The 17,017-nt window shown below is 43.6% G+C and overlaps 1 protein-coding gene across 9 annotated transcripts in view; it reads right to left on the minus strand.

The window, feature by feature from the left end:
* Window positions 1-17,017, minus strand: part of MIER1 (MIER1 transcriptional regulator) — a 65,155-nt gene that overhangs the window by 42,081 nt on the left and 6,057 nt on the right. For 2 of the 9 annotated variants that reach the window (XM_073357411.1, XM_073357409.1), the window contains exons 1-2: window positions 8,401-8,554; window positions 4,181-4,283 (exon numbers count right to left, since the gene is read on the minus strand). The exons of 2 other annotated variants lie outside the window; for them this stretch is intronic. In XM_073357411.1, the coding sequence (XP_073213512.1) occupies window positions 4,181-4,283; window positions 8,401-8,435 (138 nt within the window). In that variant the 5' untranslated portion in view covers window positions 8,436-8,554. Of the gene's footprint in view, window positions 1-4,180; window positions 4,284-8,400; window positions 8,557-13,451; window positions 13,617-17,017 lie in introns of those variants that run through there. 5 more of the 9 variants (XM_073357414.1, XM_073357412.1, XM_073357415.1 and 2 more) reach the window with 4 other exon arrangements.

Below are 17,017 nucleotides of genomic sequence, written 5' to 3' on the forward strand. Positions count from 1 at the left end.
AACACAGTACTGAAAGAGGTTTCCTGTTGACAAACATTACTTTTACAAAATTCAATGCACAATATTGCTTTTAATGTTTACCTACTTTAAATTTGCAAAACTGAGCAATACACAACTGGTCCATCAATTATTGTTAATTAATGAGTCCCCTGTGTACCTGCTGCAGTATTCCGACATAGTAAGAAATTCAAACTGCTTATTTTAGCTTGGTCAACGATGCTTGAAGAAATGAGTAAACAGAATTACATTTTAGTCCATGCAAATGAGAGGAACATGAGAGGAGGGGAAAAACTATTAAGAAAATTCCAAATAAAAGCCTCATTTTCAAGGATAAATTTCACAGAAGAACTACTGAAGAGAGCCTGTGGTATAAATCTGAAATGGGCATATGTAGTGGGAACTCTGGCTAATGCAGGTAGCAGCAAAGTATAATTTATAATAAACAGCTCAGCTTAATTGAGGCTACCTCGGGTATTCTCAGAAGCAAAGAAACTAGCCAGTTTCTTAAATTCTGTGGTGTTGCTTAAAAGCATTGTGAACTGCAACAGAAGAATGTTTCACTGCTTGAAGGTAAAAGAGGGGATAAATAAAGAAAAGTCCAGCTACCAATAATCAACTTATGTTCTCCAAAAATCATCTCTGCAGATCTACACTACAGCATGCCATGCCTCACAAGCCATGGAACCAAAGCAATAAGCCATGAGAGAACATGCACTGACTACAGATCAAACACTCCAAACTATAAAGTTACACAATACCTACCCATCTTTAGCTCCTTTCCATTTCAGCAAAATCTCTGTGTGTGCTGAAGACAAAAAATAAGGGCATTTCTGACAAGGGATGCTTAGTCTGCGCATTTAATACAAGGTTTAGGTCCCAAAAAGGATTTTTCTTTATTGGCAAAGGGTTGAGAAGCAAGGCAGCTTTGAGAAATATTATGCCTGAGTGAGATGAAACTCTACAGCAGCATGGTAGAGATAGCAAGCAGAAAACAGCTGTTGCTTGGATTTTTAGAGTCTGAACTTTTAGGCCCAAATTAAGATCTTGCTGTAAGAAACCCAAAAACGTTATTTTGCCCTTGCCTTGACTAGATTCATGACTTTGCATTGTGCCAAATGGGTAGACTAAGCCCTTAAAAGTGCCCTGTTTGTGGAATGCTCACTCACAGGGTGGATAAAAATCAATGTTAAAAAACCCACACTCCAAAAATGGATTTTAAATAGGATTTTTTATTTAAATTACAAGTTTCTCTTTTAAAAAATGAACCTGTTTAAAATGAAATCTGAATTTAATACAAAATATATTAAGGCCTAAATGTATAATCTCTTTAACAATAAAAAAAGTATGCTGAATCCATGAGAGTCTCTATAAAGAACAGGAGTACTTGTGGCACCTTAGAGACTAACCAATTTATTTGAGCATGAGCTTTCGTGAGCTACAGCTCACTTCATCAGATGTTTACCGTGGAAACTGCAGCAGACTTTATATACACACAGAAATCATGAAACAATACCTCCTCCCACCCCACTGTCCTGCTGGTAATAGCTTATCTAAAGTGATCAACAGGTGGGCCATTTCCAGCACAAATCCAGGTTTTCTCACCCTCCACCCCCCCACACAAATTCACTCTCCTGCTGGTGCTAGCCCATCCAAAGTGACAACTCTTTACATAATCAAGTCGGGCTATTTCCTGCATAGATCAAGGTTTTCTCACATCCCCCCCACCCCCATACACACACAAACTCACTCTCCTGCTGGTAATAGCTCATCTAAACTGACCATTCTCCAGGTTTAAATCCAAGTTAAACCAGAACATCTGGAGGGGGGGGGTAGGAAAAAGCAAGAGGAAACAGGCTACCTTGCATAATGACTTAGCCACTCCCAGTCTCTATTTAAGCCTAAATTAATAGTATCCAATTTGCAAATGAATTCCAATTCAGCAGTTTCTCGCTGGAGTCTGGATTTGAAGTTTTTTTGTTTTAAGATAGCGACCTTCATGTCTGTGATTGCGTGACCAGAGAGATTGAAGTGTTCTCCGACTGGTTTATGAATGTTATAATTCTTGACATCTGATTTGTGTCCATTTATTCTTTTACGTAGAGACTGTCCAGTTTGACCAATGTACATGGCAGAGGGGCATTGCTGGCACATGATGGCATAGATCACATTGGTGGATGTGCAGGTGAACGAGCCTCTGATAGTGTGGCTGATGTTATTAGGCCCTGTGATGGTGTCCCCTGAATAGATATGTGGGCACAATTGGCAACGGGCTTTGTTGCAAGGATAAGTTCCTGGGTTAGTGGTTCTGTTGTGTGGTATGTGGTTGTTGGTGAGTATTTGCTTCAGGTTGCGGGGCTGTCTGTAGGCAAGGACTGGCCTGTCTCCCAAGACTTGTGAGAGTGTTGGGTCATCCTTTAGGATAGGTTGTAGATCCTTAATAATGCGTTGGAGGGGTTTTAGTTGGGGGCACAGCCAAGCTCTGCGATACAACCGCATTTGCTCCAACCCCTCAGACAGAGACAAACACCTACAAGATCTCTGTCAAGCTTTCTTACAACTACAATACCCACCTGCAGAAGTAAAGAAACAGATTGATAGAGCCAGAAGAGTTCCCAGAAGTTACCTACTACAGGACAGGCCTAACAAAGAAAATAACAGAACGCCACTAGCCGTCACCTTCAGCCCCCAACTAAAACCCCTCCAACGCATTATTAAGGATCTACAACCTATCCTAAAGGATGACCCAACACTCTCACAAGTCTTGGGAGACAGGCCAGTCCTTGCCTACAGACAGCCCCGCAACCTGAAGCAAATACTCACCAACAACCACATACCACACAACAGAACCACTAACCCAGGAACTTATCCTTGCAACAAAGCCCGTTGCCAATTGTGCCCACATATCTATTCAGGGGACACCATCACAGGGCCTAATAACATCAGCCACACTATCAGAGGCTCGTTCACCTGCACATCCACCAATGTGATCTATGCCATCATGTGCCAGCAATGCCCCTCTGCCATGTACATTGGTCAAACTGGACAGTCTCTACGTAAAAGAATAAATGGACACAAATCAGATGTCAAGAATTATAACATTCATAAACCAGTCGGAGAACACTTCAATCTCTCTGGTCACGCAATCACAGACATGAAGGTCGCTATCTTAAAACAAAAAAACTTCAAATCCAGACTCCAGCGAGAAACTGCTGAATTGGAATTCATTTGCAAATTGGATACTATTAATTTAGGCTTAAATAGAGACTGGGAGTGGCTAAGTCATTATGCAAGGTAGCCTGTTTCCTCTTGCTTTTTCCTACCCCCCCCCTCCAGATGTTCTGGTTTAACTTGGATTTAAACCTGGAGAATGGTCAGTTTAGATGAGCTATTACCAGCAGGAGAGTGAGTTTGTGTGTGTATGGGGGTGGGGGGGATGTGAGAAAACCTTGATCTATGCAGGAAATAGCCCGACTTGATTATGTAAAGAGTTGTCACTTTGGATGGGCTAGCACCAGCAGGAGAGTGAATTTGTGTGGGGGGGTGGAGGGTGAGAAAACCTGGATTTGTGCTGGAAATGGCCCACCTGTTGATCACTTTAGATAAGCTATTACCAGCAGGACAGTGGGGTGGGAGGAGGTATTGTTTCATGATTTCTGTGTGTATATAAAGTCTGCTGCAGTTTCCACGGTAAACATCTGATGAAGTGAGCTGTAGCTCACGAAAGCTCATGCTCAAATAAATTGGTTAGTCTCTAAGGTGCCACAAGTACTCCTTTTCTTTTTGCGAATACAGACTAACACGGCTGTTCCTCTGAAATCTATAAAGAACTGAGTTAAAGGCTGCTTTTCTATATAAAGAACGAATCAGGGGAAAAACATCTAACTTTTGATATCAAGCTTTATAAATATGGCACAATAGGTAGTGCGTTGTATTAAGCGCTTGATCTTGTGGGAGACCTAGGACCATGCTACTGGGAACAAGAGACTGGCAAAGTCATCGCAGGCGTTGGAACCTGGTTTCTGACTCCAGAAAACACCATATATCATCTCATCAGATTCATCCACTGAGCACACATGGGTGGTCTCATACTCCTATTTTATAGCTTCACTTTACCTGAGCTCTGATTGGCTCAGTTCTCCAATTATGAATATTTGTGATTCCACTAATCATTGAAACTTACTCTCCAGCTCATGGGAAAAAGAGCAGTTATCTGCCCAGTAACTACCAGCCCTTGCTTCTGGATGATTGCAGGTACTTCACGCAAATGGCCTTGATCTGTCTCCCTGCATGTGCACATGGACAGAGATACAAACAGAAATTAATTTCTCAACTGCCTCCCTCTCTGTTCCTAAACAAAAGATACTGCAGTGCAAAAGACATGCAGGTTACATGAGTAGAAGTCTTGGATTGTTATTTTGTTTTTCTGGGGCTGGGAATGAGGGCGGGGGAGTTACATAACAAGGGAGAAGCAGCAAAGTGTGGAACTAGTAAGGAGCAACATATTGTCAAAATAGGACCCTGTGGGAAGAAGGGACAACATTCTTGAGAGTGAAGCTTCTACAGTGTTGATTTCAACACCTGAGTGTAAAAACAACCCTACCTAGGAATATTTTCAAGAAATTCCTGTACCTCTGTGTAAAGTAAGGAACATGCACCAAGCATAAACAGTGCAACAAACAGATGGAAGGCCTCGTTGTCAGAATGAAACAACATTATGAAAAATACTCATCAGAAGGCAATGACTGAAGATGATGTGCAAATGTCTGAACTATCTGGACCAACTGATTAGTAAATTTCTATTTGCCCCATTTTTATGGACTGCTGTCCATGTCTTACTATGCTAGTCTTGATGCATGGAGCAATATACACAATAATGCAGTAACATGTGCTTGTGTGACAACAGATGAAGGGGTTGTCTGTCTCACAGAAACAAACAATGCATCAGCAAATGACCATACAGCAGAATACTTAAAGTAACAGCAGTAAAAGCTATAACAAACTGTGAACAAAAATTCAAGTGTCAAGTGCGCAGCTCTGTCACAGTCAATGCTGCAAATATAGTAAAGATGAGCAGAAATGTAGGCTTTAATGATGGGAACCTGAAATTTGACAAACAGGTGCAGCGCTCATTTGAGGCATCTTTTAGCCAAAGACTAAAATACAACTCCAGGAATGCAGGAAAAATGTTGCTGAAATTACAAAATACTTCCCTAACAAGTTATTTGTTTCAGCTTCACTGAAGAGAGCAGGAGAAGCCAAACTAGGGGCATCAGAAGAGCTGAGGGAGGGGGAAGTGATTGCTGGGAAGGAGCCTGAGTGTCAAATCAAAAGGGCTGTTGGGTGGGAGAAGTATGGAACAGGTGTTTTTTGGGCAGGGAGAGATTGTTAGGGAGTCTTCACCATACAGATTCTGGCTGACCCCTAGTTTCTCTCATTCAGTCAGGCACATTGCCCGTCCTCTTGTGTCCTTGCACCACCAATCAGCCACCCCTCCTCCCCATGTGTCCCTGCACCCCATCCCCATGCTGATATGGGACCTCATACTGAAAAATCTTTACTGAACCCCCTATTCTGGCCTTCAAACAATCCCCCAACCTCATCAGAAGCAAGCTCCCCACAGAACAAGTCACACCTTTCCTCCTAATGACTGGAGGGGTGTTAACACATTTCAAGGGACCATTCAAGGTAAAGTGGCCTGTTAACTACCTACACTAAACAATCTGTTCTATATAGTATTTAGCTGGATCACTAAGGGCTTGTCTACACTGGCAATTAACAGTGTTGCAACCTTCTCGCTCAGGGGTGTGAAAAAATACCCCTGAGCACAGCAAGCTGCAGAGCTGTAGTGTGTCAGCGTAAACCGTGCCCCCCCAGCGCTCGGAGCTGCACCCCTCGTTGAGGTGGGTTTTTTTTCTTGTGCTGTGCCACAACCACACAAGAGGTATGTTAAAGCGCTGCCGTAGCAGTGCTTTAGTGTTGCCAGTGTAGACTAGCCCTAAGGTTATGTCTACATTAGAAACTTCAAAGTGCTGCCGCGGGAGCGCTCCCGTGGCAGCGCTTTGAAGCGTGAGTGTGCTCACGCGTGAGTGCTGGGAGACAGTTCTCCCAGCACTCCTGGTAATCCATCTCCACAAGAGAAATAGCTCGGAGCGTGGCTCCCAGCGCTTGGATCCTGTCCACATTAGCACTTTACAGTGCTCAACCTTGCTGCGCTCAGGGAGGTGATTTTTAACACCCCCGAGACAGCAAGTTAGAGCGCTATAAAATGTAAGTGTAGACAAGCCCTAAGTTTTCCAGATCTGAAGAAGAGCTCTATGGTTAGCTCAAAAACTTGTCTCTCTCACCAACAGATGTTGCTCCAATAAAAGGTATTGCCTCACCCACCTTGTCTCTCATATCCTTGGATCAACACAGCTACAACAACACTGCATACGATAATGAAGTTACTGTCATTTTGCAAGAAAAAACAAAACAAAACAGTACACTTTCCTTTATCATTTCATTCTTCGTCATGGAATAAAAATCACTGTTTTATGGATTTATTCCAGGTGTGTAAATACCCAAACATATGAACATCAAAGAGGTTGCACATCAAAGTTTTAAATGTATAGCTAGATCATATACTATAATTGTTTCTATTACAATTTAACTCATACAAAGCACATGGCTCACCACCTTGGACAAATTCCATTTGTAAAACAAACAGCATTTACGCTCATGCAGCTTTTCATCCATTTATTTAGTTACTTCACCCATGACTAAATTGCAGACACCTCAGAGATGGAATGCAGGAGCCATTTAACAGACTACAGCAGTACTACATAACTACTTAGTGCAGGAAGTTAAACACAACTTAATTGACAGGTTTCAGAGTAGCAGCCGTGTTAGTCTGTATTCGCAAAAAGAAAAGGAGGACTTGTGGCACCATAGAGACTAACCAATTTGAGCATAAGCTTTCGTGAGCTACAGCTCACTTCATTGGATGCATAAAAGTGGAAAATGCAGTGAGGATAGATAAGCTATTACCACCAGGAGAGTGGGGTGGGAGGGAGAGAAAACCTGGATTTGTGCTGGAAATGGCCCACCTTGATTAACCTGGATTTGTGCAGGAAATGGCCCAACTTGATTATCATGCACATTGTGTACAGAGTTGTCACTTTGGATGGGCTATCACCAGCAGGAGAGTGAATTTGTGGGGGGGGGGGGGGGGGGGGGGTGGAGGGTGAGAAAACCTGGATTTGTGCTGGAAATGGCCCAACTTGATGATCACTTTAGATAAGCTATTACCAGCAGGACAGTGGGGTGGGAGGAGGTATTGTTTCATATTCTCTGTGTGTATATAAAGTCTGCTGCAGTTTCCACGGTATGCATCCGATGAAGTGAGCTGTAGCTCACGAAAGCTTATGCTCAAATAAATTGGTTAGTCTCTAATGTGCCACAAGTACTCCTTTTCTTTTTACACTTAATTGGTGACTTGGAGGAAACCACCAGCTGAAATGGTAGGCAATACCCTTTGCTCAACATGGTGTGACTTCCTTTTGTTACTTGGATATACAAACTGGAGTCTTGTTAGAACCCTTGTGCATTTCTGTATATTCAGGTAATGGCAGTGTTCAAGAACATTTATCCCCACTTGTGTTTAGCAAGAAGGTCGAACATTTGCTGGATTTGTACTTCCAGGCTAGTGTAAGATTACTACTTGGGTCGACATCTGAACTCCACTCGGAAATTTCAACTAAGACAAAAAATGGATGCTCACTGAAGAATTTTACACACACTACTCTGACGCTTGAGACTGATTTGGCTTCTTTGTCACCTCCAGATGAAATTTAAGGTGTCTGTCTCAGTTTATGAAGGCTTGTTATTTGGTTACCAGATATTTAAGAGACCACTTCTCCCTCTGTGATTCTCCCAGAAAGCTGAGGTCAGTTGGGGTACTTGAGCTTGTATGTCAGGGGCTGGATGCAGTGCATTCTCAGTAGAGGACCCTTGATTACACAATTTCTTTTCACCAGTTACAGCCCAACTTTGACAACTTTCAAAGACTATCCATTTACTTAGACTTTTTCTGAGGAAAGGGTTAGGTAAGATTTTGTTCAGTTTATCAGTTATCAAATTTTAAAATGCTGTGTTATATTTATTGTAAGTTTTCCAAGATAAGTTAATGGGCACAAATTCATACTGAACAAACCAATCTGGGGTTGCAACTACTTAGGAATTTAGATAGGCAGAAACTAATTACCAACACTTGGTCAAGACACCTCACTTTTGTAAAAGCGTGATGAAGAATTTGATGATCACAGTTGGTCAGAATCTCTGCTTTATGTTTCATCTGAAGCACAAGCCTTCAACAGCACAATATCCCAGAAAACCATGCTGAGTAATTAATTTTGTTTTTACTTGAAGACTGACTTGACTGAAGTTTCCTGTAGCATCCTGTGATTCCTTGGAAGTCTCCCACCTTCATACTGTTCAGGCCCATCCCTCCTCAACTTGTGAAATCCGAAGAGCTCATAACCAGAGGTGATATGATTGTAAAAAAAACAAGTGACAATACTACTATCTTTCATATAGCATATTGCGTTACTGTTAATTAGAACCCTCTCCCCCCCATGGAAGACAAAATGCTTCACAGAATTACATTATACAGAATTAGGTGGCATAATCAGGGAGAAATGCATGTATTCAACTGAGACTTAAATTAGATGGGAAACACATATAGGAAGGCAGTTCCAGATGCCAAGTGCTGCAAAGGTGAAGGTTCTCATAGCACCATTAATGACAAAGATTGGCGGGGGAGTGGGGGTGTCAATAAGAAAGCTTACTGTCTTAAAAGCTGTGGTATTTGATATGGGCTGACTTATGTTCTTTTTTAACTAAAGAAACTGCACATACATAATTACACTTAGACACAATTGCATCACTTTCTCCACAGCCTTTGTACTAAACTAGAATTCTGATTAACAACTGCATACCTATTTTTGAACCTTAAATACTTAAAATGTGGATACCCAATCAAAATAAAAGCTTTTGTAAAACTCTATATATAATGTTAACAGTGAGACTGTCCCCTTCCAGCGAGTATCAACCCCTTTCCCCATATTAAAAATGCAGAACCACAAAGGGGTATTAATTTCTCTTCAAAAGCTTATAATCAGGGAAAGAGTGAATTAAATTGCATGTATACCATTACTGAATGAATGTACAGTACAACTTCAGAGTAACGAACACCTGAGTTATGAACTGACCAATCAAACACACTCACCTCAATTGGAACTGGAAGTACACAATCAGGCAGCAGAGGACCCCCCCCCCAAAAAAACAGCACAGTACTGTTATACTACTAAAGAAATAAGTTTTAAAGCTGAGTTAAATGAATGTTCAGCTATAAACTCTTGAAAGAACAATGTTTTGTTCAGAGTTACGAACATTTCAGAGAGTTATAAACAACCTCCATGCCCGAGATATTTGTAACTCTGAGGTTCTACTGTATAAGCCAAATGTTTCTTTAAACCTACTGCTCTTAGAGTTAATACTACTTCTCTATCTCAAAGAAAGCTGGAAGGCTAAATTCACTGAAATTTGTCAGGTGCTCCGATACCACAGAAATGCCCATAAATTAAATAAAATAAATAAATAAATAAATGTAGTCATTAGTAACTAAAGCCTAAGTGTAAATGGATAAAAGAAAAAAAATGGATACTTAAAAAAGGAACATTCAAACCAGTATTAACTTCGAAAAAAATAGTTTCACTTTTGCAGATAAAAATCAGTTTCATTTTCTAGTCCCATTTACTAGCATAATGGCGTTTGCGTTCCCGTCAACAGAAACTGTTTCAAGCCCAACATTCCATTAAATTAAAAATAATCCACAAAGTCTTTTCATATTATATTATATTTGTTCAACATTTTAAGTCTATAATTTTGGTCTTAAAAAGCTAGCTGTTTGTCTCAAGCACAACAGTTTATGATACTTCCTCACTTAAAGTATATCTACACTGCAGCTGGAAGCTTGCTTCTCAGAGCGCATAGACAGAAATGCACTAGCTCAGCATGAGCTAGGGTGCAAAACACAGCAGCATAGCCTCGGGTAGCCCAGGCAGCAGTGTGGGCTAGCCCCCGATACAAACCCACCCGGACACCCCAGGTACACATATGAGTTACTACCTGTGCTGTACTGGCTACACAGCTATTTGTGGCATACTAGCTCAAGCAGAGCTAGTACATCTGTCTATCCCCTCTGGAAAGCGCATTCCCCACTGCAGTGCAGACATATCTTTAGGGTGAGACTGGACTGCCCCTAGGAGGGTCAGCGCTGAATTCACAGCCTGGGGAAGAGAGGGATAATGTAGTTTTAAGACATCTTTGAGCCCTTCTGATCCTCAGCTTTTTCCTGGCCCCTGGTGTAATTTAGACAGCCCTCAGGGCCTAAGTTATTGGCAACCTTTCTCCACAGTGCTGCTTGAGATGACCCCATTTAGTCAAATTTAGTCTAAACTTCCAATCTGAAGGCAAAGAAAATCTTTCAATACCGTTCCTACACAGTTCAGAATCTGAAATGACATTCTCCCAGAAGTGTAAAAATTGCCCTTTCAGCTCGAGTGCTTCCCAACCCTATAACCCTCCAGTCTTGCACCCAGTACACCTGTTACCATCACCTACAAAGACAGCATTATAGCAGCATCTTCCTCAGTTCCTGTACCACAGAAATCCTTCTACAGCCTGATCCAGGGCTTCTGGAGCCCCTTTATGCTGCTCTAGAAATTTAACATGGCATCAAATGGTTAGAGTGGGGATGAGGATCTCCATCTAAGTCCACATTCCTAGTAACATCAAAGTTTTAAAATAAAGCTCTGGGAAGTTCTCCGGTGGCCTCTGAACAACTTTTCTTGTATCCATTAGCAAAATATCAAGTTCAACAGAATATAAGTATACCTCCAGAACAAGGCACATTAATATGAAATTTTAAAAAAAAATTCATGTTTCACCAGCTACACCAAGATGGCTTTCTACAGCTCTATCTATATGCACTCTGCAGCAGAAGTCCCATAGCACTGAGAATCGTATCATCTGTTACAATGCGAATACATGTGGAAAATACAGTACAGAACAGGGGTCGGCAACCTTTCAGAAGTGGTGTTCCGTGTCTTCATTTGTTCACTCTAATTTAAGGTTTCGCGTGCCAGTAACACATTTTAATATTTTTAGAAGGTCTCTTACTATAAAGTCTGTAATATATAACTAAACTATTGTTGTAAAGCAAATAAGGTTTTTAAAATGTTTAAGAAACTTCATTTAAAATTAAACTAAAATGCAGAGCCCCCTGGACCGGTGGCCAGGACCCGGGCAGTGAGCGCGCCACTGAAAATCAGCTTGCGTGCCATAGTTGCCTACCTCTGGTATAGAAAATAACTTTGGAAAGTAATGCAGAAAGTACCAGTTACTGGCTCCTGCAACAACATGGTAAATACTTCAGTTCACACCAGTGTAGTATGCAAAAGATTTCAGAACTAACACCAGTATTTAATTGACAAAATATGCAAGCAATTAGTGAGACTTTAACACACATAGATCCCAAACATGTCCAAAACATCAAGTGTCCCTACATCTCTGTGGCCTTGAAGATGAGAGAGGAGAGGGGAGTTACATACTTGAATTTCTTGCAGGTTATGAAAATACTGAGGGAGAAGATCTGTGACTCTCATCGACCCTCAAGGTATTGAGAGAAAAAATGAAGGTGTTTATTTCCCAACTGTGGTGACACTGAGGATATCATAAACATATTGAGCACCTTACAGCACAGACTTCTGCTGCAGGAAGGGGCCTGAATGCCAAATCAGAATCTTCACAGAGGAGGGGTGGGGGGAAGGAATACACATTGAAAAAAGAAAACTCTCCCCACGTCAAAACAAGAGGAGGGATGAAAAAGGAGGTTTCATAACCCATAGTTTAAAAAAACAACAACAGAACTGATAAATAGTCTTTACTCTAAAGACAGAATGGGCTCCCTGAGTTTTGAAAAGACAATTGTTTCTAAAGACACTCTCCCTCTACAGAAGGGTTTTACTGTATGAATTGCCAATGAACATTTCCAATATCATTCACTGAAATGGTTCTACCACCATACTAGTTGAAACTTCCAATTCCAAGTCAAAGAAAACCTCAGCAACATTTCTACTCCCTCTATCCATAACATGAAATCAGCAATTCCCCAAGAAGGGTAAAACATTGTCCTTCTGTATCTCATCAGAAGAAGCAAATCCCTGCCACACAAACCTCAAGTAAGCCTTTTTTACACCACATCACACATGACCCACAAAACAGAAGAACTATACAGTAACTCCTCACTTAAAGTTGTCCCGGTTAACACAGTTTCATTATTAGGTTGCTGACCTACTCGAGAACATGCTTGTTTAAAGTCGTGCAATGTTCCATTATAAGGAGGTTTGACTCACCCCACTCCGCCCACCCGGCATTCCAGCTGGGGAGTGGGTAAGCCCTGGACCCTGCTGGAGGGCCAGGCGGGCAGAATGGGGCAAGACCCCAAATCCCAACCCCACTCCTCAGCTGGAGCAGGAAAAGCCCCTGTGCCCCGACCCCGCTATGCCCCTGTCTCAACCAAGCTCCACAATCATAATTGGGGAGTACAGTATTAAACTGTTTGTTTAAAATTATTTAAAACTTATATTGTATATGTATATAATGTCTTTTGCCTGATGAAAAAAAATTCCCTTGAACCTAACCCTCGTCCCGTCCCCCCCATTTGCATTAATTCTTATGAGGAAATTGGATTAGTTTAACATCGTTTTGCTTAAAGTAGCATTTTTCAGGAACAGAACTACAACGTTAAGTGAGGAGTTACTATAGATAGCTCTTCCCCATTCTCCCCACTCGGAGACCCCAGAGTAAGGGGGAGCTCTTCCTTCCTTCCCCACCAGGAAAAGCAGGCACACACTGCAGGAGCACCCACGCCATAGGACTAGGCCACCTAAACCCAGGCGGGCTGCCTCCACTCCTGCCATAGGAGTAGCACCCCCCACCCAGCCTGCCCACCCCAGGACTTGCTGGCTGCCTCCTCACCTCCCCTAATGGTAGCGCGCCCCCCCGCGAGGCGGGCCACGCACCCCTTCTCCCAAGACCTCCCATGGCGGCCGCGGCCCCCCCGTGGCGGCCCCCCCATAGGGGAGGCGCCCCCGTCCCCGCCTCAGGGTATGGCTCCGGGCCCCGGGGCAGCAAGGGGCGCGTCCCTAAACTCACGCAGCACAACCCCCCTGTCCCGGCGTAGGACCCCCCGCCACCAGGGGCGGGGCCCCTGTCCCGGGGCAGGGGCCCGTGAAAGAGCTACAGGGCGGCCTCCCCTCCCAGGTAACTAACTTGTGGGAAGCTCCTCCCGGCCGCAGCGCCGCGCAACAAGTTCCCGGCCAGCCCCCGCCCCAGAGCCGGGCTCTTACCTCCGCCATGTTCACTGAGCGGGCGGGACAGGGAGTGGGGAGGGTCACATCGCCGCCGCGGCGGAGGAAGCGGCACCGGCGGCGGCGGGTCACGGTCTGTGCGGCGGCTGGGCGGGGAGCCGCCGGGGGGCAAAGACACTAACGTCACTGCGTACAGGCGGCGGGCGCGCCCCCGACAACACCCAGTGCACGCTTCAGGCCGGGCCCGTGCGCGCCCCCGACACCGGAACGCGCGCTCCCAAGACGTACAGTACACAGCTGACGGATGGAACGTAGAGAACAGAAAGCCCCGCCTTATCAGGTTCTACTCACCAGCAAACAGGGAAATCCTTCTTCCCGCCCCCAGCGGTGCAGGCCCCTGGCCGTCAGAGCCCCTCGGCCTTCAGGGCTTGCCGCTCGTCTTAGGTCTAGGCTCCAGCGTGCGAGGGCAGCCCCGGCTGGCATATGGTGCCGGACCCCCACCCCCATGTCACTAGATAGCACCACCCCTCCCCGTCCCCCTCCAGTGTCACTCACGAGTCTAGCAAAAGAGCAGATCCCTCTGCTGCGCTCGCAAATGGTGGTATCAGTCACCTACAAACAGGGATCACTTGAATAACCAGCATACGTACTCTCCCTTCCCTGGAGATCACCAGCCCGTATACATCCCATCCCACCCCACCCCGTGCAAATCAAGACACCAGGACATACAGTACTCACGTTCCCCAAAGCAATGTAAATCACCTGCACACATACGTCCTCTTCCCCCTCTCCCTTCCCAGTGAAATCAATAGCACACATTCACCTCACACGCAAATCACCAGCACAGGTACACCCCCAATGCAAATCACCAACCAACAAACAGGGTTCGCGCTCGTCTAAATCACCAGCAAATTATTATTTACAGTATCAGTACTGCCAACATCAAGTATTCAAAAATCATGAGACAGGTCCCAAACAATCATGCAATCAGCTTAAAAATTAGATTAAAAATATATATATTTAGGATTTAGGGACTTTTTTTTTGCCTTCCATTTCTCTGTCTTTAAGATGCGCTCATTTCATGTTTTTAAGTCTTTTCTACAACCATGAGAACCAGAAACTTGCTTTACAAAAAGGAAAAACCAAAGCTGAGAGTCTCATGTAATAACATGACTCCAGGAGCTGGGGCTATAAGTAAAGTATCATAATACCTGTGATACAATCATAACAACTGGCAGCACTGTGTAGTGCCTATGGACACCAATCTTGACTGAGGCATCACTGTGCTAGGCACTGTACAAACATGTAGTAAGAGACAGTCCATTATCCAAAGAATTTACCATCTAAACAGCTAAAACAGATAAAGGGTGAGAGTGGTCTCCCCTCCCTGGTGTAAGGCTCCAGTAAATAGGGTCTCACCGGGCACAAGTTAAAAGGATGTGCATCTGTCTTAAATTGCAACAACTAAGCTTTGTTTACTTTTGTAATTAATTAAGACAAAGGACAATAGAAGCATAATAACTTGCTTTAATTTAGGACAATCAATTTTTTTTAAATGTCTACATAGATGTCAGACTCAAAATCACAATTCAAATTTTACCAATATTCTGAGTATAGGATCTGTGACAGTCTGTTGGGGAGCTTATTAGCACTGTAAGGAACGTTTGCTTTGTGAGCTGGTTCATGCATGTACTATAAATGCCAATTAGGGCTGCCAAGCCTGATTGCCCTGATAATACCTCAGCAGAAGTCAGTGATGTTTTCTGTAGACTGGCAAAAGATTATATTAACCAGTACAAATGAAAGATAAGACCTTATGTGAGGTACAACATAACTAATTGGCTTAAAACAGAAACAAATATAAATTAAATATAACCACACTAAAAAGTACACTCACATTTTCTATGAATATTAGTTCTGTTTATTCTAGATTCCCTATATCACTTGTATCTGGTCATTGGCATTTTTTTTTTTCAAATAGATTAAGCAGTGGTGCAAATTTAGGCCTTAATCCCACAAACATTTAGACCTAAGCTGCACTACAAATTTAGATCAACATAAACTGCCTTGCATTGACCTACTTGGTGGGAGGGATAGCTCAGTGGTTTGAGCATTAGTCTGCTAAACCCAGGGTTGTAAGCTCAATCTTTGAGGGGGCCATTTAGGGATCTGGGGCAAAAATTGGGGATTGATCCTGCTTTGAGCAGGGGGTTGGACTAGATGACCTCCTGAGGTCCCTTCCAACCCTGATATTCTATGTACAAACATGAGTGTTTCATTATGCCGACACAGTTACACCACCTCCCAGAGCAGCACTGGTCGATATAGTCAGATCAATGCAGCACAAGTGTAGACACTGTGTTACCTATGTCGACTCTAACAGTCCTCCAGCAACTGTCTCACAATGCCTGACACTGACTTCCCTGGTCACAATTTTTAACTCCCCTGCCCAGGGATCATGGAAACTGCAAGCCCCGCCCTGCCTTAAAACCCTGTGAATTTTTGAAATGCCTTTTCCTGATTGTGCATCTTGGTGAGCACACCTCTAGCAGCTCTCCACTATTATGCGCAACTGCCCAGCTGACCATGCCGGCTACATGCATCAGACACACTCTGGGCTGAAACAGGCAAGAGATATTAGATCTCCTCTGCCTGCGGAAAGAAGAGACTGTGTAAGCACAGCTATGGACCAGCCATAGAAACATGGACATCTATGAGAGATTGTATGGAGAATGCAGGAGAATGGGTATGACAGGGATCAGCCCAGTGCTGTGTGAAAGCAAAGAAACTACATTAAGCATATCATAAAGCTAGGGAAAATCATAATCGGTCTGGTGCCAAGCTGCACATCTGCGGTTTTCGCAAAGAGCTGCACGCCATACTTGAGGGAGATCCCACACCCCAGCACACCACTATGAATACTTCCAAGTGAACAACAAGGTGGAGGTGGAGGAAGAGAAGGAGGATGGGAGACATGTGACCGGGGTGGGGCGAAGGGCTGTGTCCAGCTGTGCCGCAAGCCAGGACATGTTTGAGACTCCATCACAGTCCGATCATTTGAGCATCGGTGAGCCTGATGCAGGGGAAGGAACCTTGGATATGTGTGTAAATTCATTCCCATTACAGTGCTGGTACCCCCAACTTAGCAGGATACAGCTATCAACTTTTCATTAATTTACTCGTACTAGAAAAGGTACAATAAAGAGAGTTAAAGTTGTTAACTGCTTTTCATTCCTCTCAGGAGTTAGTCAGGGGCCCTTGCGGAGTAGTTTGTTTATGTGCACAAGAATGTCCCTTCAATCCGTCTGAGAGATTTTGATGAAACTTCCATGGAGGTACTCTGCAATCCTCTCCCAAAGGTTTCTAGGGATAGTAGCCTTATTTCTTTCTCCGTGGTAGGATACTTACCCATGCCAGTCAGAGATAACGTCATCAGGTACCATTGCAGTAAACAGGCTAGCAACATACGGGCCCCAGGTAGCTTCTGGTCACCAACAGCAACCGTTCTCTCTGTGCCTTTATTCCCCGAGTCAGGAGATATCAGCTAAAATCACCACCAACTGTGGAAAATGGTGCCAGTATTCAGTGCCATTGCCTGACACTCC

This window comes from Lepidochelys kempii, chromosome 8, assembly GCF_965140265.1.
Source record: "Lepidochelys kempii isolate rLepKem1 chromosome 8, rLepKem1.hap2, whole genome shotgun sequence".
Lineage (NCBI taxonomy): Eukaryota > Metazoa > Chordata > Testudines > Cheloniidae > Lepidochelys > Lepidochelys kempii.